The 19,555-nt window shown below is 65.6% G+C and overlaps 2 protein-coding genes across 7 annotated transcripts in view; one reads left to right on the forward strand and one right to left on the reverse strand.

The window, feature by feature from the left end:
- MEGF6 (multiple EGF like domains 6) overlaps positions 1-12,679 on the forward strand; it is a 37,058-nt gene extending 24,379 nt beyond the window's left edge. The window contains exons 13-35 of the mRNA XM_025048540.1: positions 18-152; positions 231-365; positions 2,379-2,504; positions 3,055-3,186; positions 3,254-3,382; positions 3,534-3,665; positions 4,549-4,677; positions 4,770-4,898; positions 5,202-5,330; positions 5,622-5,750; positions 6,047-6,175; positions 6,437-6,565; positions 6,693-6,821; positions 6,999-7,130; positions 7,244-7,372; positions 7,880-8,008; positions 9,089-9,217; positions 9,366-9,494; positions 9,680-9,808; positions 9,914-10,042; positions 10,545-10,673; positions 11,742-11,789; positions 12,040-12,679. Of these exons, the coding sequence (XP_024904308.1) occupies positions 18-152; positions 231-365; positions 2,379-2,504; positions 3,055-3,186; positions 3,254-3,382; positions 3,534-3,665; positions 4,549-4,677; positions 4,770-4,898; positions 5,202-5,330; positions 5,622-5,750; positions 6,047-6,175; positions 6,437-6,565; positions 6,693-6,821; positions 6,999-7,130; positions 7,244-7,372; positions 7,880-8,008; positions 9,089-9,217; positions 9,366-9,494; positions 9,680-9,808; positions 9,914-10,042; positions 10,545-10,673; positions 11,742-11,789; positions 12,040-12,089 (2,825 nt within the window). The 3' untranslated portion in view covers positions 12,090-12,679. The remainder of the gene's footprint in view (positions 1-17; positions 153-230; positions 366-2,378; positions 2,505-3,054; positions 3,187-3,253; positions 3,383-3,533; positions 3,666-4,548; positions 4,678-4,769; positions 4,899-5,201; positions 5,331-5,621; positions 5,751-6,046; positions 6,176-6,436; positions 6,566-6,692; positions 6,822-6,998; positions 7,131-7,243; positions 7,373-7,879; positions 8,009-9,088; positions 9,218-9,365; positions 9,495-9,679; positions 9,809-9,913; positions 10,043-10,544; positions 10,674-11,741; positions 11,790-12,039) is intronic.
- Positions 12,680-16,869: 4,190 nt separating this feature from the next.
- ARHGEF16 (Rho guanine nucleotide exchange factor 16) overlaps positions 16,870-19,555 on the reverse strand; it is a 21,466-nt gene continuing 18,780 nt past the window's right edge. For all 6 annotated transcript variants that reach the window (XM_006914407.3, XM_025048554.1, XM_025048552.1 and 3 more), the window contains one exon: positions 16,870-19,107. In XM_006914407.3, the coding sequence (XP_006914469.1) occupies positions 18,968-19,107 (140 nt within the window). In that variant the 3' untranslated portion in view covers positions 16,870-18,967. The remainder of the gene's footprint in view (positions 19,108-19,555) is intronic.

Genomic DNA, 19,555 nt, shown 5'->3' on the forward strand with positions numbered 1-19,555 from the left:
CGGCTCCGTGGGTGCAGCCTGCCCGCCGTGGGCCTTCGGGCCTGGCTGCTCGGAGGAGTGCCGGTGCGAGCAGCGGAACACGCAGGCGTGTGACAGGAGGGATGGCAGCTGTTCCTGCAAGGCGGGCTTCCGGGGGGAGCGATGCCAGGACAGTAAGTGCCGGGGGCTTGGGGGCGGGGTGTCCCTGGGCCGGCTCACCCTGCAGACCCCGTTCTCCTCGCCCCCTGCAGCCTGTGAGCCCGGCTTCTTCGGGCCGGGGTGCCGGCAGGCGTGCGCCTGTCCTCCGGGCTCGGCCTGTGACCCCGTCAGTGGCGAGTGTGGGAAGCAGTGTCCTGCCGGCTACCGGGGAAGACACTGTGACCAAGGTGAGCAGCTGATCCCTGGTGCCCGGGGCGCGGGCGGGGTGCGGACTGTCCAGCCCGAGCTGGGTGCTGGGCCCCAGAAGTGCAGTGAGCTGGAGGCGGAGCCCGCCCTGCGGCCAGGCCTGGGTGGCGCCTCGACCCGCTGTGGTGCCGTCTGGTCTCCATCTCCATGTGCCTGTGGGAGCTGCTTGGGCAGGAGCTGGCGTGACTGGCCGGGGCCGGCCAGAGAAGGGTCAGTGCCTCTCCAGAGACGTCATTCACCGCCTCGCCCATTCACCCCACCGTGTGCTGGGCGTGCTTCGTGCTGAGGCGGGGTGCAGGGGCTCCCTCCAGGCAGCCGGAGCCAGCCAGAGGCAGCTGCTCCTGGGGGTGGCGCTTGGGCTGGAGTTGGGGCCGGAGGTGCGGGTGTTGGGTGTGGGTGGTGACGCAACCCTCCCTGTGGATGCCGAGGGCCGCGTGAACGGTCCCAGAGCAGTGGGCGAGTCCCCCATTTACTCGTCGTGGTCAGATGAGGGGTGTCCTCGGTGTGTGTATTGGGGCAGCTGTGGCCGCCACCGACGGTGCCAGCAGGTTAGGACCTCCCTTGGCGCGTAGCACGCACTCTGTCCCCACCCTTCAGCCTCGGGTGAGCAGGGGCTGCGGCGGGCTGTGCTGTGACTGCTGTGACCATGTCCCCTCGGTCAGTGCTGCCGCCCAGCTGCTCCTCCCTCTGGGGAGGAAGGAGGGGCCCGGGGGCTCCCCTGAGCCGAGCCGAGAGATCTGTCTCCCCTGTGTGTCCAGGCCAGGTCCCTTTCGTGTGGCAGTCCCAGGAGCGACCCTGTTGAGGACTCTTGGTACCATTAGTACGGGAGGGGCACAGGCTGGGAACCGAGCCGGGACCCCCAGACCTGCGGTCCCGGGCCACTGTCAGCAGCTCCACAGGGGCTCGGGGAGCCACACTGCACGGCGGCGGGCTCGTCCCCGCCACACGCACATGCACATGCACATGCGTGCACGAGATCACGCACACGTGAGCGGCCCGTTTGCCGAGACGAGAGGCTCGCCGCAGCCCTTCCCTGCCGCCGACCTTAGTCTTTCTTTTCCTGTTTTCTTCAAAAACCACCGGTGCCCTAAAGATGAGCCACAGGAAATGACACACACGTTTTCATAGAAACAATGGGCTCCCCTCTGCCGCTAGGTCTGGAAAGTGTTACCACCCCAGGCACGCGTCTGCCCCCAGTTAGTGGGGAGGGAGCTCCTGAGGCTGGCCTGCCTGTCCCTGCCCCCACAGCAAGGGTGCCATGCATGTGCGTGCCCTGCACCCTACTGCCTACTGCACATTCGTATACCTGTGCCCTGTGCTGGGGTGCGGGTGGGTGCCCACAGGGAATGGGCCCTCATGACAAGATTTGCTGGGTGTGTCTTCTGTCCCAGAGACCCCATCAGGGCCTTGGCCTGTCCACTGCCAGCCCTGCGTGGGTGCTCGGTCAGGGGCTGGGTCCTCGGGCATGGCCCCAGGTGCTGTGACGCCTTCCTCGGCCTGGGGAGCCCCTTCCAGCAGCAGCCGCATGGGGTGGGCAGGCCCGTCCGCTCCCTGGGTCACCCCGGCCGGGGCAGAGCCTCTGTGGGCCACGCCCTCTCAGTACCCTGTCCTCATTGGTGGGGGACTCTGCAGAGACCACAGCAGAGGTCGATCCAGGTGACAGGAGCGAGGGCGGAGTCGGCCCTGCCCCCCACCCATGGGCGCTTTTCAGGGTCTCATATGCCCCGCCGTGTGGCAGCCCCCCCCGACCCCAGACCTGCCCGTGGAGTCCTCCAGGCTGCCCCTCCCCACTCCCCCATGCACGGTCAGCCCAAATGGGCCCCTCGCACCCTGTCCCATGTCCCCCGTCCCCTGCCCACTCCTGTGACTGCCCTGGTCGCCCCGGGCACCCTGGCTGTGTCCAGCAGCTGGCTTGGGCAGGGGCGGATGGGGGGCCGGTGGGGAGGAGGACAGCTCCACACACAGGGGTAGCTGAGGTCCTGCCCCTCTTGCAGAGTGCCTGGCAGGGACGTTTGGTGTGAACTGCTCAGGCTCCTGCTCCTGTGGGGGTGCCTCTTGTGACAGGGTCACCGGGCGGTGCCTGTGCCCGCCTGGGCGAACCGGGGACGACTGTGGGACAGGTGAGTGGCGGTCCCCTCACCGCCCTGTGCTGTACGACTCCAGTGGGGCCCCAGCCCGGGTCGTGTGTGCAGAGCCCAGGTCTGGGTTGTGCCTGGGGAGCTCTGGGGAGCCCAGGCCCGTCCACAGCAGCTGTGGGAGCCCTTGGGTCTGGGAGTGTGGGGTCTCCGGCTGCCCTGGCTGGCCGTGCCCACAGAGGGGCGCCAGGAACCTGTCAGCCACGGGGGCAGGCTGGCCGGAAAAGCCCCCAGCCCTCCCTGGGGCCTGCAGTTTGCCCTATGGGCTCCCTGTTGACTGTGTGGGGGTTTCCTGGCCCCCCCGATGGGCCCCCTGTTGTGCCTGTTGAGCCGTCCGGGGCAGGAACCCCTGTTCCGGGGATGGCAGCCTGCAGCCTGCAGCCCAAGGGGCTGGGAATTCCCATGGCCCATCCTCCCCTACCCCTGGGCCGGCTCCGATGGGAGCAGCGAGGCCCGCTCCTGGGCACGGGCTTCGGTGCTGTGCCAGGCAGGCCCAGCATGGCCCCGGGGGACTGACTGGCCGTGGGGCGGCCAGATTGTCCAGAGGGCCGCTGGGGGCTCGGCTGCCAGGAGATCTGCCCAGCGTGTGAGCATGGTGCTGACTGTGAGCCCGAGACGGGAGCCTGCCGGTGCCGCCCCGGCTATGCCGGCAGCCGCTGCCAGCACGGTGAGTGCCGCGCCGCCCCAGCCAGCCCGTGGGCCCGGCCCCCCCGGCTGAACCTCCCACCCCGCAGAGTGCCCCGCGGGCTGGTTCGGGCCTGGCTGCCACACGAGGTGCTCCTGCGCCAACGACGGGCACTGCCACCCGGTGACCGGACGCTGCAGCTGTGCCCCTGGGTGGACCGGCCTCAGCTGCCAGAGAGGTAGGGGACCCTCGTCCAGCGTTCCTCCCCGGAGAGACCTCCACCCAGAACCTGGGGGGCCGGGAGCGGGCAGGAGGCCCCGTACCCCGGCCTGGCTGTGGTGCCCAGGGCCCCCGCTGCGCTGGCGCTGGGTGACCGGGCCGTGTTGCAGCCTGTGACAGTGGGCGCTGGGGACCTGACTGCAGCCGCACCTGCAACTGCAGCGCAGGCCACGGGAGCTGCGACGCCGTCAGCGGCCTGTGCGCGTGTGAGGCCGGCTACGCGGGCCCGCAGTGCGAGCAGCGTGAGTCCTGGCCGGGCCCCAGCCGTGCTCCGTGAGCGTGCACACGCTCGCGCTCCCGTGACGCACGCTCACGCACACGCGATGCACACGCTCGCGCTCACGTGATGCACGCTCATGCACACGCGATGCACACGCTCGTGCTCATGTGACGCACACGCGATGCACACTCGTGCACACGCGATGCACTCATGCACATTCATACACACGTGACACACATGCACGCATGACATGCACACGTGATGCACACACAATGCACACGCTCATGCACACATGATCCACATGCTCATGCACACATGATGCACATGCTCATGCACACATGATGCACACGTGAGGCACACACGATGCACACTCATGCACATTCATGCACACGTGACGCACATGCACACACGTGATGCACATGCAATGTACATGCTCGTGCACGTGGCGCACACACGACGTGCACATTCATGCACATGTGACACCCATGCACACACGCACGCACATGTGACACACACATGTGATGTGACATGGCACACATATGACGTGCTCACACACTTGATACACATGCACATCCATGCACATGCGATGCGCAGGTCATGCACATGTGCCACACATGCATGCACACGACACACATGCACATGTGATGCACATGCTCATGCACACATGACACACACTCATGCACACATGACACATGCACACATGTCACATCTGGGGTGCCTGCCTCTCCTGGGGCCCGGTTCCCAGCTGCGGGGGTGAGGCAGAGGCATGTGGGTGAGCCCAGCACCCCTGGGACGGGGAGCCAGCCCCGGCCCGAGTCTCTGTCCAGCTGGGTTGGCAGAGCCGGGCAGGACTGGGTCAGGTGCAAGGCCCCCCAGCTGACAGTGGCTGGGGCTGTGTGTCTCAGGCTGTCCCCAGGGCCACTTTGGGCCGGGCTGTGGGCGGCGGTGCCAGTGTGAGCACGGGGCGGCCTGTGACCATGTCAGCGGAGCCTGCACCTGCCCGGCCGGCTGGAGGGGGACCTTCTGTGAGCATGGTGAGCTGGGGCAGGGGCTGGGCCAGGGTGGCAGGGACCGTGGGCAGAGTCCTGTGACCCAGCGTCTCTCCATCGCCACCCCGCTCCTGCAGCCTGCCCGGCCGGCTTCTTTGGACTGGACTGCCGCAGTGCCTGTGACTGTGCCCCCGGGGTGGCCTGTGACGCCGTGAGCGGTGCCTGCCTGTGTCCTGCCGGCCGCCGCGGCCCCCGCTGTGCCGAGGGTACGTGAGGCCCCCTCGGCCATGGGTGATGCAGGAGGGATCTGCTCACTGCCAGACTGGCCCTGAGGCCCCGGCCTGGCTGTCCGAAGCCGCTGGTGGCCACCCCGGGAATGCTGCTTTGCCCACGAGGGCCAGTGTGTTGGTCCCCATTCGTGGCCACCCTGAGTGACGTCCAGGCCAGAGGGAGGAACAGAGTAACCACATAGTCCCTGGGGCCCTAGCGGATCCGTCCAGTGGCCTCAGTCTGCTGCAGCCCCTCCCAGGGTCCGTCTCCGTGACCCCTGACCGCCCTCTCCCCTGCAGCCTGCCCAGCCCTCACCTATGGGCACAACTGCAGCCAGGCCTGCACCTGCTTCCATGGGGCCTCCTGTGACCCGGTCCTTGGACAGTGTCGCTGCGGCCCTGGCTGGACAGGCCCCAGCTGCCTGCAGGGTAAGCCACGCCCACGTCCCAGCTGAGGTGTGCGCGCCCCTCACTGGGTCCCCTGGGATGCTGAGTGGATGTAGGACTCACCCAAGGGAAGAGCTGGGGCCCGGGGAGGTGGTGCATATGCCCAGGACGGCGGGACTGGTGGGCCCGGGTGGCCTGGGGCAGGTCACCCTGGGTGAGGTCTCCGAGCCAGGTCCGACGCTGGTCTTTGCGCTGACCCTCCCCACGGGGGCTCCAGGCCCCTGCGGGCCCGGCGGGCGGGTGCTGCACCTCGCCGCCCTCCCGGTCTCCCAGCCTGCCCCGAGGGCCTGCACGGCGAGAACTGCCAGCTTTCCTGCATCTGCCAGCACGGGGGCACCTGCGACCCTGTCTCGGGCCGCTGCACCTGCCCAGAGGGCTGGACCGGCCTGGCCTGTGAGAAGGGTGAGCGCTGAGCAGGCAGAGGAGAGAAGGGGGAGGCTGGGGGTCTGTGGGCACCAGGCCGGCAGCCCAGTGGGCCTGGTCCAGCCCTCTCCCTCTGTGGCCGGAGACGGCTCCCCGGTTGGGGGGAGCATTGTCCTGCAGTGTGGCCTCGGACCTGCAGCGTGACCAGAGCCTCCACCTCTCCTTCCCAAGGACGCTGGGTCCGAGGCTCTGGGTGCAGGAAGCATGGGTAGGGCAGGAGTCTCCTGGGTCCCGCCCCAGGAAATGGGACCCTCACCCTGTTCCCACCCCTGCAGAGTGCCTCCCGGGGCACTTTGGAGCTGGCTGCCAGCACAGCTGCAGATGCCTCCACGGCGGCCTCTGTGACCGGCACACAGGCCGCTGCCTCTGCCCAGCCGGCTGGACCGGGGACAAGTGTCAGAGCCGTGAGTGGGATGAGCTGGGGACTGGTGCAGGGAGGCCCAGAGGCCCCACTGAGCCAGAAGGAGGCGGGCTGCACCCCTCGCCAGGATGTGGGAGCCTCAGCACGGTGGTCGGTTGGCACGTAGGTGGCGGGGTGCTGTCTGAGCCGCCCAGGGTCCCCTGCAGGAGGGTCTCAGCCAGAAGCTGCCTAGAGTAGGAGGGGGTACGTTGGCCCCCGCCCAGTCCCTAGAGAGACATGGCCTTCCCCCCGTCTCGTCCTGCAGCCTGCCCTGAGGGCACCTTCGGGGACCACTGTGAGGGGCGCTGTGCCTGCCGGCGAGGAGCCACCTGCCACCCTGTCACCGGAGCCTGCCTCTGCCCCCCAGGATGGAGGGGTTCGCGGTGTGACAGTGGTGAGCCCCCAGCTCTGCCAGAACCCGGGGGCCCCACTGCCTGGGTGGAGGCGGGTCCCTCACCCCGTGAGTGCTCCGGGCCTGCGCTGGCCCGAGGGCCCCCACCCCAGCCCTTGGCTATCCGCAGCCTGCCCGCACAGCTGGTTCGGAGAGGCCTGTGCCCAGCGCTGCCAGTGCCCACCAGGTGCCGCCTGTCACCACGTCACTGGGGACTGTCGCTGTCTGCCAGGCTTCACCGGGCCTGGCTGTGAGCAGGGTAGGTGACTGAGCTGGGTGGGCCCCGGGCCCGCGGGCGGCTCAGCCCCTCCTGACGAGGCCTGAAGCTCAGACCACACGTCCCCCTGAGCTGTGCCTCAGCCAAGAGGGCCCCGGGGTGACTCGAGGGCGTCGCCTGTGGCCTGGGCTGGGATCGACCTCTCCGCTTGCACCCCAGCCTGCCCGCCCGGCACCTTCGGGGAGAGCTGCGGGCAGAAATGCCGATGCGCCGGCGGGAACCAGGCCTGCCACCCTGCCTCAGGCGCCTGCACGTGCGCTGCCGGCTACCATGGCCCCGGCTGCCAGCAACGTGAGTGCTGCCTGGGCTGCCCGCCCGGCCGTCCTCGGGCCAGGGGCGAGGGGGAGATGCCGGGGCCCTGTGCTGGGGGGACCCAGCCCCAGGCAGCCGCCTGTTCCCTGCAGGGTGCCCGCCGGGGCGCTTTGGGCTTGGTTGTGAGCAGCCGTGCCGATGTCTCAACGGGGCCTCCTGTGATGCTGCCACCGGAGCCTGCCACTGCCCCGCGGGGTTCCTGGGGCCCGACTGCAGCCTCAGTGAGTGGCCGGGTGAGGGCGGGCGGCTCCCTCCTGCGCCCCCCGGTCTGTCAGGAGGACTCTCCTGACCACCCGCCCCGAGCCTGCCCGCTGGCCCCGGGCTGGGCTGAGCTGGGATGTCCCGCAGGCCAGGTCCTCCGGCTGTGTGCCGTGCCCCGTCCTCGGTCCTGTGGGGCGGGTGTGCCGCTGTGCAGAGGCCAGCAGGCATCCTGCTGAGAGCAGGACCTTTCCCTGAGTCATGCGGGGACTTTCCACCTGTCTGGGGTGTCGGCTGGGCTGACAGGGCCTGGGCGGGGGCCCCAGTGAGTCACTGTTGCTGTAGAGCAGGCCTGGCCCCCCGCAGAGTCTGCGGGAAGGGGAGACGCCAGAGCTGCAGGGAGCCAGGGAGCAGGCAGTCTCCGCCCCCGGGGCCGGGCACCAGGGACTCCTCCCGTCCCGCCTCGTCCCGACATGGCAGAGGGAATGGGTCCTGCCAGGGACAGCCACCCTCCCATTTCCTCTTGGCAGCCTGTCCGCAGGGCCGCTTTGGCCCCAGCTGTGCCCACGTGTGCAGCTGTGGGCAGGGGGCAGCCTGTGACCCCGGAACCGGCACATGCACCTGTCCCCCGGGGAGGACCGGCGTCCACTGCGAGCACGGTGAGTGCTCGCCCGCCTGCCGCCCTGGGCACTTCCAGGCGTCCCTCCCATCAGCCGCCAGGTGGGGGCGATGGGGTGGAGCAGTGGCGTGGGGGGGTGGCATGTGCATCCACACCTCCCTCCCTGTCGACCCACCCACCCCGCCCCCAAGCGTCCCGCCAGATAAGAAGTGAGCGCCTTGCTCCGGTCAGCAGGCCACCCAACACCACCTTTGCCTTCCCTGCCTCGACCGTGGTCCCTGATGCTGGCCATCAAGTGACTGGTCTACATCCCTGTGGCCAGTGAGGGCTGAGCAGGGTCTGACCCAGAGCCCCTCCAGCCCCGCAGCAGGAGGGGTCAGGCAGCTGTTTCTTCTGAGGGCAGAGCTAGCCTCCTGGCTGATGTGCCCTTGGAACAGGGTCCTTCAGGCCCCTTCCGCTGGGCCCAGGGGTGGGGACCCCTGATGGAGGGAGGCCTGGGATGGCCCTGGGGACAGTCATGGGCCTCACACTCATGATGGCATGCCAGTCCCCACAGCCACACCCACGGCACCTTGGCTTAGCTCCCTGGTAGGCCTGAGTCCCTCCCACCCTCTGGTCCTCATAGAAGAGCTGGTGACACCCCCTCGCCCTCGGCTCTTGGCAGTGAAGGGTCAGAAGCCCTGGCACCTGGCTGCAGCTGGGCTACGTCCTTGTTCCCAGGGAACGATGGTGGCCGCGGGCCAGTCAGATGTTGAACGGGGGCTCTGCGCCGTTCCACCCGGAGGGTGTGCCCTCGCAGAGTGCCGCCACCCCAGGAGGCTCCCGACTCCTCCCACTGGCCCGGCAGGCTCTCGAAGCTCCTGGAGGGCCCTGGCCCCCTTCCCCTGAGTCATCCTCAGCCCTGGGGCAGCCTGGCCTTTGCTGACCGAGAGGGTGGATGAATGGGTGGGACCCGGCAGGTGTCGCTCCTGGATGCACGTGTGCCCAGGCGGCAGAGACTGGCCCAGAGAGGGCCCGGGAAGTGTTTGTTGAATGACTGTCAGACCTGGTGGGGATGTGTCTGGGGCGTGTCCAGCCTCGGGCCAGAGCTCAGAGCTCAGAGCCCGGCCGCTGTCTGCAGGCTGTCCTCGGAACCGGTTCGGCGTGAGCTGTGAGCACACGTGCTCCTGCAGGAACGGAGGCCTGTGCCACGCGGCCAACGGCAGCTGCTCCTGCGGCCTGGGCTGGACCGGGCTGCACTGTGAGCTGTGTGAGTGTGCCGGCCAGGTGGGGGGCCGCGTCCCTGTGCGGCCTGGGGGGTGGGCACCCGAGCGGCCCGAGTCGGGCTGGTGCGCGCGGGGCTGGCCCTCGTGGCCCTGCCCTTCCGTAGCAGGACGCTGACCTGCGGCTGTCCCCAGCCTGCCCTGCCGGGCGCTACGGTGCTGCCTGCAGCCTGGACTGCGCCTGCCACCACCGCGGCCCCTGCGACCCCGCCACGGGCGCCTGCCGCTGTGGCCCCGGCTTCTACGGCCAGGCCTGCGAGCACTGTGAGTCATGGCGTCTGCTTCTTGGGGGGGCCTGTGGCGCAGGCCTGAGCCCCTCTCACAGAGGGCTCACGCTGGAGCAGGCGGAGGGGACGCAGGGCCTGGCACAGGGTGGGAGCAGGGGTAGCTCAGTCCCTCGGGCTCGCTCGGGTAGACTGAGGCAGGCTCTCTAACTCAGTCTCCCTCAGCCTGTCCCCCGGGCTTCCACGGGGCTGGCTGCCAGGGGGTGTGTGAGTGTCAGCACGGAGCCCCCTGCCACCCCGTCAGCGGCCAGTGTCTCTGCCCCGCTGGCTTCCACGGCCAGTTCTGCGAGAGGGGTGAGTGCCCCACGTCCCACGTGCTCCCACCCGACCCCCCTGCCCTGGCCCTGGCCGGCCTGGGTGTGGGACAGGAGGGGACGCTGAGCCCACTGTCCCCACCAGGCTGTGAGCCCGGCTCCTTCGGAGATGGCTGCCGTCAGCGGTGTGACTGCGAGGGTGGGGTGCCCTGTGACCCCATCACTGGCCACTGCCTCTGCCCCCCGGGACGTACGGGGGCCACTTGTGAGCTCGGTGAGTCTGGCGTCCCACGGGGGGGCGACGAGCACCGTCCGTGCTGGCGGAGCCCCAGCTGCCCAGTGCCCTGGGCTGGGCGCCCCTGTCTGCCCCTCCCTTCCCTCCGCAGTGGAGCAGCCGCTCAGAGGGTCCCAGCATGGAGCGCCTGCTTGGGTTGTCAGGGCCACACGCTGTCCCCAGGCCACCCACAGAGTCCCCGGGGTGGAGGTCAGTCACCGGAAGAGGGCCCTGTCAAGCGGGAAGGAGACCTTCCTGAGCCACCGACACGGGACAGGCCTGTGCCGTGTCCATGGGCCACCCTGACCACCACATCCCCCTCCAGGCAGGTCCCCAGTCCTGACACCTGCTCCTATGAGAGCTCACAGGGCCAGGGAAACTGAGGCGCGAGGTTTTGCTCCCGCATGACCCCACACAGAGGGTGACCGGAGGGCGGGGGTCCCTGGCTGGGGCAGACGGGGACGACATCGGGCCTTTCTCCCCGGCCGTCGCCGTCCTGCAGACTGCACAGGGGGCTTCTTCGGGCCTGGCTGTGTCCTGCGCTGTGACTGCGCGGGTGGGGCTGACTGTGACCCCGTCACCGGGCAGTGCCGCTGTGTGGATGGCTACACGGGGCCCACGTGCCAGCAAGGTGAGCCAGGCTCCTGGGGGGCCCATGTCCACAGCCCCGGCCCTGGCCGAGTCCCTGTCCCTCCTCCCCACACACAGAGCTGGCTTGGCCAGGCTTGTGGTGGGAATGTCGTCATCTCAGTGAGGTGCCAGGGTGTCCGAATGGCTGCCGATGGGCAAAGTGTAACCCTACAGCCACTGGACGGTGGGTGTGCTGCCCGCCTGAAGCAGCCCCACCGCCTCCAGCCCCAGGCAGTGGCGGGGGTGGCCCAAGCTGCAGACCTGACCCCACGGGCAGGGCCGGGTGACCCACTGTGTGCCTGCATGCACCCGCAGGCAGGGCTGGGGAAGGTGCAGGAAGGTGCAGACCCCCCTCCCCGGGGACTGTGCTGTCCCTCCCGCCAGCCACGCCCCTTGGGCTGCTACCCCAGGCCCAGCTACAGAAGGGACGTGTGTGCACTTAGAGGATTCTGCCTGTGGAGGGAGGTGGGAATCCACCTTGGAGTCAAGGCCCTACAGACGGGGTGACGGGGGAGTGGGCTGTGAGCAGATTCCAGGTGGGCCCTCGGTTTGGGGACCCCAAACGGGCTTGAGGTTGTCTATGCATGTATCTTTTTGAGCTTCACCAAGGCAGTCCTGACCCCAAACTGTTCAGAGCCGTCAGGGGGACCACTCCTCCCACTCAGGGTGGGCCGGGGAGGTGGCGCCAACCTTGCCGGCCATTGCGGCACCTGGTGGCCAGGTGTGGTACTGCACCATGGGCCCCCGCTGTCCTGAGCAGTGCAGACGTTTGGGGGTGCGGTGCCTCCTACCTGAGGCCCCGTGGGAAGGCCAATGGGCAGAGCCTCGCTGCCTCCACCTGGAGGGGGTCCCGCTTGGCCCGTAGTGAGGCCCCTCTCCATCCAGCCCAAAGTCCCTCCTCCCAGCCCTCCGTGCAGCCTGGACCAGGCAGGGCTGAGAGCTCCCATCCAGGGAGGGGGAGAGGCCCTACCATTTGCTTAGGGGTGCGGGCCCCTGTGGCCGGGACCCCTATCACTGCCACCCACCCACGGGAGGGCCACTACCACAAGCGCTGTGTGTTCACCTTCAGGTGGCCCCCTCCAGCTCCCCGAGATCCCGTCCTCAACCCCAAGCCCAGGTAAGGGGACTGGGTGGCATTTGGTGGTGTCATGGGTCTGTCACCAGCAGACTGAGGCCAGGGGGTGGGGGTGTGTGGCTCAGGCGCTTCTGTAGAATCTGGGCCCACAGGGCAGCGGGTGCCCCTAAGTGGACCTTGAGATGAGGCCGGCGGAAGCTGGGAGGGGGGCCGGAGCCGGAAGGCAGGAGGAGAAGCGTGAAGTCCCCCCACCCTGGGGCTGACCCTTGCCCCTGCTGTCCCTCGCACCCAGTCCCTCACAGGCCAGCAGCCGGACTCCGCAGCAGGGCAGAGAAGCACTAGCACAGAGGCAGCCCCGCCGAGGCCCGCCTCCCGGGGGCTGTCACGGGGCCCCGGGGCCTTCGGTGATGACTGAGGAGGGACGCTCATGGGCCAGGACCCCCGCCCCACCTCGCCTCTGAGGGCTGTGGACAGCCATGCAGCCACTTGCTCTGCAAGGACCATCTGGCCTTGAGAACGGAGACCCCACTGGGTCCAGCTCTGCACAGCCCAGGCGAGGGGACAGGCTGGACCGCACTGGCCGTCTGCGCTGGGAGGCTCTGCCCCTCCGGCCACGCTGGGTTGGGACTCGGGCAGATGTGCGCACAGGTGCAGGCGAGGGGCCCCTGCCTTCCGAGCAAGTTCTTTGGTGCTAGGCCCTGGGACTACTGCAGCTCGCCTGTTTACCGAGAAGTGTCGCCAGCCAAATTTATGTGACGGTATTTATGTGCAGCTGCACACGCTGCCGCTGCCCTGGGTGCTGGAAGGCGGCCCGTGCCCCGCCCCGCCTCTGGAAGACCTGACTCGGGACTTGGGGGCCCAGAGGGTGTCTGGGAGGGGACTCCGGCACCTCGTGAAGTCCAGGAAGTTAAGAAAGGTGGCCACTCTCTTGAGGCCTGTGTGTTTGCTGCTCTGTGCGTGCTCCGCATGTATGTGCTGGGACAGGACCCCCGCCCCCCCACGACCAGGGAGGCCCCGCGGGCACCCGGCCCCCTAGCTCCTGCTCCTTCCTGGGGCTTGGGGTGCCAGCAAGTAAAGCTGGGTTTGTCCTGGTTTCCGGCGCCCGAGGGGCAGGCAGGTGCTGCCCAGAAAGAGGTGGGCAGACCCGCTAAACAGCGAGGCACCCCGAGGCCCCGGGCCTGCACATGGCCCCAAGGGGAGGCGGCAGCATGGGCGCCCCACCTCTACTCATGCCCCTCCTGTCCCCAAGGGCAGAAACAGTGATGAGGGGTGGAGAGCTCACAGGGACGGGGTGGGGTGACCAGTGGAGAAGTTGGACTCAGACTGTCACACCAGACGCTTAGGGCCTGAACTATATCCCCCTCCCTCCCCTCCAACACCAGCCCAGCTCGCTGATACCCCAAGGGCAAAGGACCTCACGGGACGAAATAAGGAGGGTTCTAGAAAGCGCTGTCCCCTTAAACAGACTACTGGTGAACGGCAGCGAGCAGAGGAAGCCAAGTTCATGAGCCGCGTGCCAAGGCTCCGAGGCCAGTACAGCCAGCATCCGGGAGGCGGTCAGGGGCAACGGAAGAACCCGCCGTGGAGGGGCCGGAGGAGTCGGTGGGTGGGCGGCAGGGACACAGCTGGGTAGTGGGTTTTCCAGCCCAGGACGCTCTCCCAGGGGGCCGCTGGGAGGCGTAGAGAGAGAATACAAAAGAAGCGTTCATGGAAATGGGTAAGGAAGCGTTCACATCCGTCCAGTTGGAATCGTAGAAAAAGAGAAAATCCTTGCCGTGAAGCCACAGCGAACAGGAAGTTCTCAGATCGAAAGGTGGGTGATCGCAGACCGAGAAGGCTCAAGGTGCAAAAGCAAGCGGAAAAGCCACAGTCCAAAACACGTTATCTGTGGCAAAGAGAAATTCTAAAATGCCCCGAAAAGAAGGACAGGAATCAGAGTGACATCGGACATTGCAACAGATACGCTCTAAGAAACCCAGGACGCTCTCCCAGGGGGCCGCTGGGAGGCGTAGAGAGAGAGAATACAAAAGAAGCGTTCATGGAAATGGGTAAGGAAACGTTCATATCCGTCCAGTTGGAATCGTAGAAAAAGAGAAAATCCTTGCCGTGAAGCCTCAGCGAACAGGAAGTTCTCAGATCGAAAGGTGGGTGATCGCAGACCGAGAAGGCTCAAGGTGCAAAAGCAAGCGGAAAAGCCACAGTCCAAAACACGTTATCTGTGGCAAAGAGAAATTCTAAAATGCCCCGAAAAGAAGGACAGGAATCAGAGTGACATCGGACATTGCAACAGATACACTCTAAGCAAGGAGACAGCGATGTTGTTTTCAAACGTTCAGGGAAAAAAACCCGCAACTCGAATTTCAGATTCTACTAAACTATCACCGAAAAGCAAAGCCCACATTATCCTTAATCTCCAAGGCCCCGGGGATTACCATGGAAACCTGACTTGAAACCGTGCTCAGAAGAAGCCCTCCGGCAAGAAGAGAAAGAAGCCAGGAGGGTGACAGGAACACTTCCCCGAAACCTAGTGAACGGGACATCGCCATTCACGGAAACCGGCCTCTGAGACCTCGGCCTGGGATGGGGAGGGCAGTGTGCTCTATGACGCCCCTGCTGGTGGAACAGAGACGTGCGGGCCGAGTGGAATGAGACAGGTGCACCCCGGCCAGAAGACTGAGGAGGATTCAGGTTCATCCCCCCAGTGGAAGTCAGGGAAGGAGGGAAAATAAAATGCAAGAAGGAGAAAACGTGAAGAAATCCCGATGTGAGTGGTTACAGACGATCGCAAAACAGGCCTTGGACCACGGTAAATATTCAACGGTTCACTACAAGAGATACACCAGGAAGGGTAGGAATAGAAGCATAGAAAGTAAACCGAACGAAAGCTGAGGCAGGAGGTCTAGTATTTCAGGCTTCAAGCATCATGCGTGACTGCATCAATGTATGTACTCATACACGCACGTAACAGAGGCTCGGAAATTCATACCGCAGTGACGGTGTAACAGGTAGGAACAATTATAACCGGTGACTTTAGTGTGCTCTTTACAGAAACCAATAGGTTAACCAAAAAGACGTGAACACTGATGACGTTTGCATGAGCTTTAACAAGCTATATTTTTATACTTACGTTTATATATTATATTCATGTTTGTACTCGTTTGCATTTAAATAAACGTTACACTTAGCAAATGGAGAATAACGAAACGTTTAACGAAATAAAAATTTATTTTTTGAAGACTAATTTGAAGGAAAACAACTCTTGCAAGACCTGACTTTTTAAAACATGGAGCAAGGGAAAAAATACAGAAGGAGGGAGAACTAACTACAGACCCAATAAAGAGTATGACGTAAACAAATATGAACAGCTCTGCACCAGGAACCTTAGAAGCTTAGAAAAATGGATACGATTTTGGGAAAATACAAAACGCCAGGATTGGTAGGTAGAAATAAAACCCTCAAATAAACCAATAACTTAAGCAAATGCAAATAGTATATTAATGCTCCCCCTCCCTTGCCATTCGCCCAGTAACAGCTGGGACGATGCTGGTACAGGTGGTCGTGCAGACTTTCAAAATACCGTGAACTTGGAATAACATAAGTCATTCCAAGAAACTCTAAGTAGCGGGAAACGGCGCAACGCATTTCACGAGGCCATGTGTTGAGGGCAGAGACCTGTTATGTGTATGCAGAAATCCCCAGTAAAATATTAGCTCCTCAAATAAAAGTATTTAAAAAGTAACATCCACTGGATCCAACGGGAATTGGACCTGATTCTAATCCCAAGCCAGTTTGATGTCAGAGACTGTCACTTTGGGTGAGACGAGAAATCAGAGGAAGGGTACTGGATGGAGCTCAATGTCCCGTAGGACATACATCTTTGGAAACGGTGCAGAAGGCCTTTCTCGGCAGTGCCTATGTGCCAGGAACCTGCAGCGGGTTCAGTGGAAGAAGCAGAAGCGCGTCTGTCCGCGCGAAGCCGCCGGGGCCTTTCTGGCCCGCCCCGTGCACGCCAGGGCCCTGCTCTCCATCCTCCGTGCGTGGCTGACCACGTGGCCCTGGCGCGATGTCTGTGTCTCCCTCCAGCGGTCCTTCCCCACTAGGATGCACCGGGAGGCGGGGCTTCGCTTGCTTCACGCTGGACCACCAGGTCGGGACCCGGGCAGGGCCCAAGAAACTGTGGAACAAGCTACCTGTCCTTAAAGATCAAGGCACAGCTCGGGAGGCCCCAGGCCAGTCTGTCCAATGAGAACGAGAAGCGTGACAATCTGTGGTTTTCAGGGCTGATCCTGCTGCTGTGGAAAAGCCGGACGGGCCAGCAGGCGGGCCAGCATGACCAGTAAGAACCCGGCGAGGTGGGCCATCAAGCCACGCAGGCGTGTGACCTGCGCAGGGCCCACACGGACCCACGGTTCCTCAGCACCAACAGCAGCAGCTAGGAAACACCTCTGTCAGATGCCGCTCCAGGTGGCGACTCGACCAGTGAACCGCGGATGCGTCTGGCAGAAGGGCGCGCGAGGCTTTCACGGAGTTCAGGGGACCTGGAAGGGCCCAGCCCGGGGGACGTCCTGCCTCTCCAGCCAGCCTCCCCGCAGGACGGGCCCCAGCTTGCTCAGCGAGAGGCTCTGTGATTGGGTACGCGGGGGACCGCTCCGGGAGGACCTGCGAGGCATGTGCCCCCAGGAACTGGCCCCTTCAGGGCCCCTCCGGCCACCAGGGGGCGGCAGAGGGGGGAGGCAGGGCCACCCAGAAGGAAGGACAAACCGGGGGCCCGGAACGTTCTGACATGGTCGGAAACAGGAGCTGAGGGTGCAGGGTGGCACAGAGATCCTAAACCCCATGTGATGAGAAGCAAGAATCATGTACCGCCTTGCCTGGTGGAGGACACCAGTTTCCAGGGACGCCCACGGTTCAGGGACGTCCACGGTTCAGGGACATGCGGACACACAGCAGGGTGGCCGCAGAGTGGAGGGGGTGCCGATTGCAGGCCTGCCCACTTGTGCGCCTCACGCCTTTGCTCCACGTCCCCAGGGATGGGCGGGGGTGCCCAGGACGGCTCTGGGGAAGGGGTTCAGTTGCAAGGCCCTGACCAGCCCCCACTTTCCGCCACACTGCACGTGCCCCTGGTTCAGGGACATGCGGACACACAGCAAGGTGGCTGCAGAGTAGAGGGGGTGCCGACTGCAGGCCTGCCCACTTGTGCGCCTCACGCCTTTGCTCCACGTCCCCAGGGATGGGCGGGGGTGCCCAGGACGGCTCTGGGGAAGGGGTTCAGTTGCAAGGCCCTGACCAGCCCCCACTTTCCGCCACTCTGCACGTGCCCCAGGCACGAGGTCCCTGTGGGTGGGCTGGGTCAGCTGTTGTCCTAGGAAGCCTCACCCCCCTGCAAGCTCGGTGACCCCAGCAGTGGACAAAGGATCTTTGGGCCTTCATTTCCCGACCTGCAGCAGGACGGGACGCACAGCTGGCCTGACCCCCGTGGAAGGGTCCCGTCCTCCCCAGGTGGCTGCCCCTCCCGGCAGCGTCCAGGACGACCTTCCTCCAGGCCAAGCATTCTTGCTCTTTGTTTATGCTGTTGATGGTGCAGAGGGGCCTTCAACCACGCAGACCGAGTCAGGCCGGAGGGCACATCCCTGCCCCAGGTCACGACATTGGGGACAAGGCCTCAGCGCTTCCAAACCCACTTTGCTCCACTGACTGGAACTGCGCTTGGCGGGGATGTGGGAAGGGGCGGCCTGCCCGCCTGGGAGCTTGGGGGTGAGCGCTGAGAACAGGCGGGTTACGGGGTGAGCGCTGAGAACAGGCGGGTTACGGGGTGAGCGCTGAGAACAGGCGGGTTATGGGGCAGTTCGGCTCGTACAAACACTGCCCGCCAGCTCCTAACGCGCACACACACACGCACCTGCCAACGCGCGGGCCACCAGCTTGCCCCCCTGGGGCCCCAGCCCCCCAGACCATGCCTCTCCCTGAGCCCGGCCTTGCCCCTTCCCCCACCCCCCATCTGGCAAAGCGGCCCAGGAGGGTCCTGCTTGGCTCTGAGTGGGCCAGGCCCTTCTGGCCACCCGAGGCCATGGAGGTGACCTTGGAGGTGTGGGGTGGAGTGGCCCACTCTGCGGTGATGAGCCCTTTCCACCACCTGCTCCAGGGACTGCTGGAGAAGCTCCACCCCTCACTCGCCCCGCCATCCAGGCCTTTGCTCCTGAGCCTGAGCCTGAGCCTGAGGCTGCCGCTGGCCCCAGGGCTGAGCCGCACAGAGCCTGGCCTCCCCAGCCCCCACTTCCAGGTGGGGGCTGCACCTCCAGCTTTCATTAGAAGCTGGCACCCCAGTGGGACGTGGCAGACACAGACTGCTGGGAGCCCCTACCCCAAGGACAGCACTGCCCCAGCGTGGGGACAGGACTGGCATGGGGAGGCAGAAAACAGCACCCCCTCTGCCCCCAGAAAAACTGTTCACCACTCCCAGCAGGACCCTCCTCCCCAGCCCAGCGGTCTGCCTGCCTCTCCCATCTGCGCGGCCCCCATCCCGGGGGAGCAGAGGTGGTGAGGGTTCCCACAGGCTCTGCTGTGTCCTCCAGCCCCCACACCCACTGGTCTTACCCAGGACACTCCAGGGGGACAGACCGACCAAGGCGAAGGACAAACCCAGAGTGACCGTGAGTGGGGGCCAGCCCCAGCCCCAGCCCCGGCCCGAGGCACTTCGAGAACCTCCTGGGGACTCGTGTGGCCTTCGCCTGGGCTCAGAGTCGCTGTGGAAACTCAGGTGTTCTAGAAACACTTTAATCTCTCTGGAAACCTCAAAGTCACAAGTGCGGAGCTGGCGCCCCAGGCCACCTCCCTCCAGCCTCCTCTCGGAAGGCGGGCAGCCCCGGGCACTCCTCGTCTGCACGAGGCGGGAGCAGTGCGGGAGGGAGATGGCAGTGTCCTCCCGTGTCCCTGGGACCATCCGCCTCTCATTGCCGGTGGCACAGGAGGGACAGGGCCAGCCAGGCTCCTCCCAGGGGCTTGGCCAGCGGTCAGGGCTGGCGCGGCCCCTGAGCTTGTCTGGGGGTGCTCCCCGGGGGTGGGATGGGGGGCGAGTGTGATCCTCTTCCTGGGAAGTGTCTGGAGTTGTTGCTGCCGCTCCGGGGCCTTGGGGTCCAGGAGGGCTCGGGCTCGGGGACAGGCCCACGCGCCCCCCGGAGCCCAGCACGGGCTGCTGAGCGGCCTGGAGCCGGGCGCACGGGCTACACGTCCGTCTCCACCCGCAGCCGCTGCAGCCTGCGCACGTTGCCCTCCACGGCCCCGCGGTTGGTGATGTGTTGGGCGAAGTCCTCGGGGAACCAGCCCGTCTCGCCGTCCCTCAGCCTCTCGCCGTACAGCCACCCTGCGCCCAGACGCGGGGCGGGTGAGGGCAGGGTCCCAGGCACCGGGGAGGGGCCCTGATGTCGGCACCCCAGCCCTCGGGGCGGCTGTCCCAGGAGACACCACGGCCAGGCATCCGGAGAGCTGACCACCACCCCGTCCCACCAGGGCGCCCTGCTCAAGGCACGTGTGCTTGGTCAGGTACTCAGGCTGGCCTTGGGGCTGAGCTCGCTCCAACCAGCTCTGTGCAGCCACCTGCGGGCCCAGGAGCGGCAGAGCCAGCCGCCACCCACTGGGATGGGAAAGAACACAGTGACCAAGAACTTGCTTTTGGTCCTGCAACTTGGGGACATCTGAAGGTGTCCTTGGAAGCGGATGCTGCAGGGGGCCTTGGCATCAGGCCACCACGAGTGTGTGCAGTAACTGCTTCCGGGGCTGGGGGCTGGGGCCCCCAGACTCATCAGCCCCAG

This window comes from Pteropus alecto, unplaced genomic scaffold, assembly GCF_000325575.1.
Source record: "Pteropus alecto unplaced genomic scaffold, ASM32557v1 scaffold125, whole genome shotgun sequence".
NCBI lineage: Eukaryota > Metazoa > Chordata > Mammalia > Chiroptera > Pteropodidae > Pteropus > Pteropus alecto.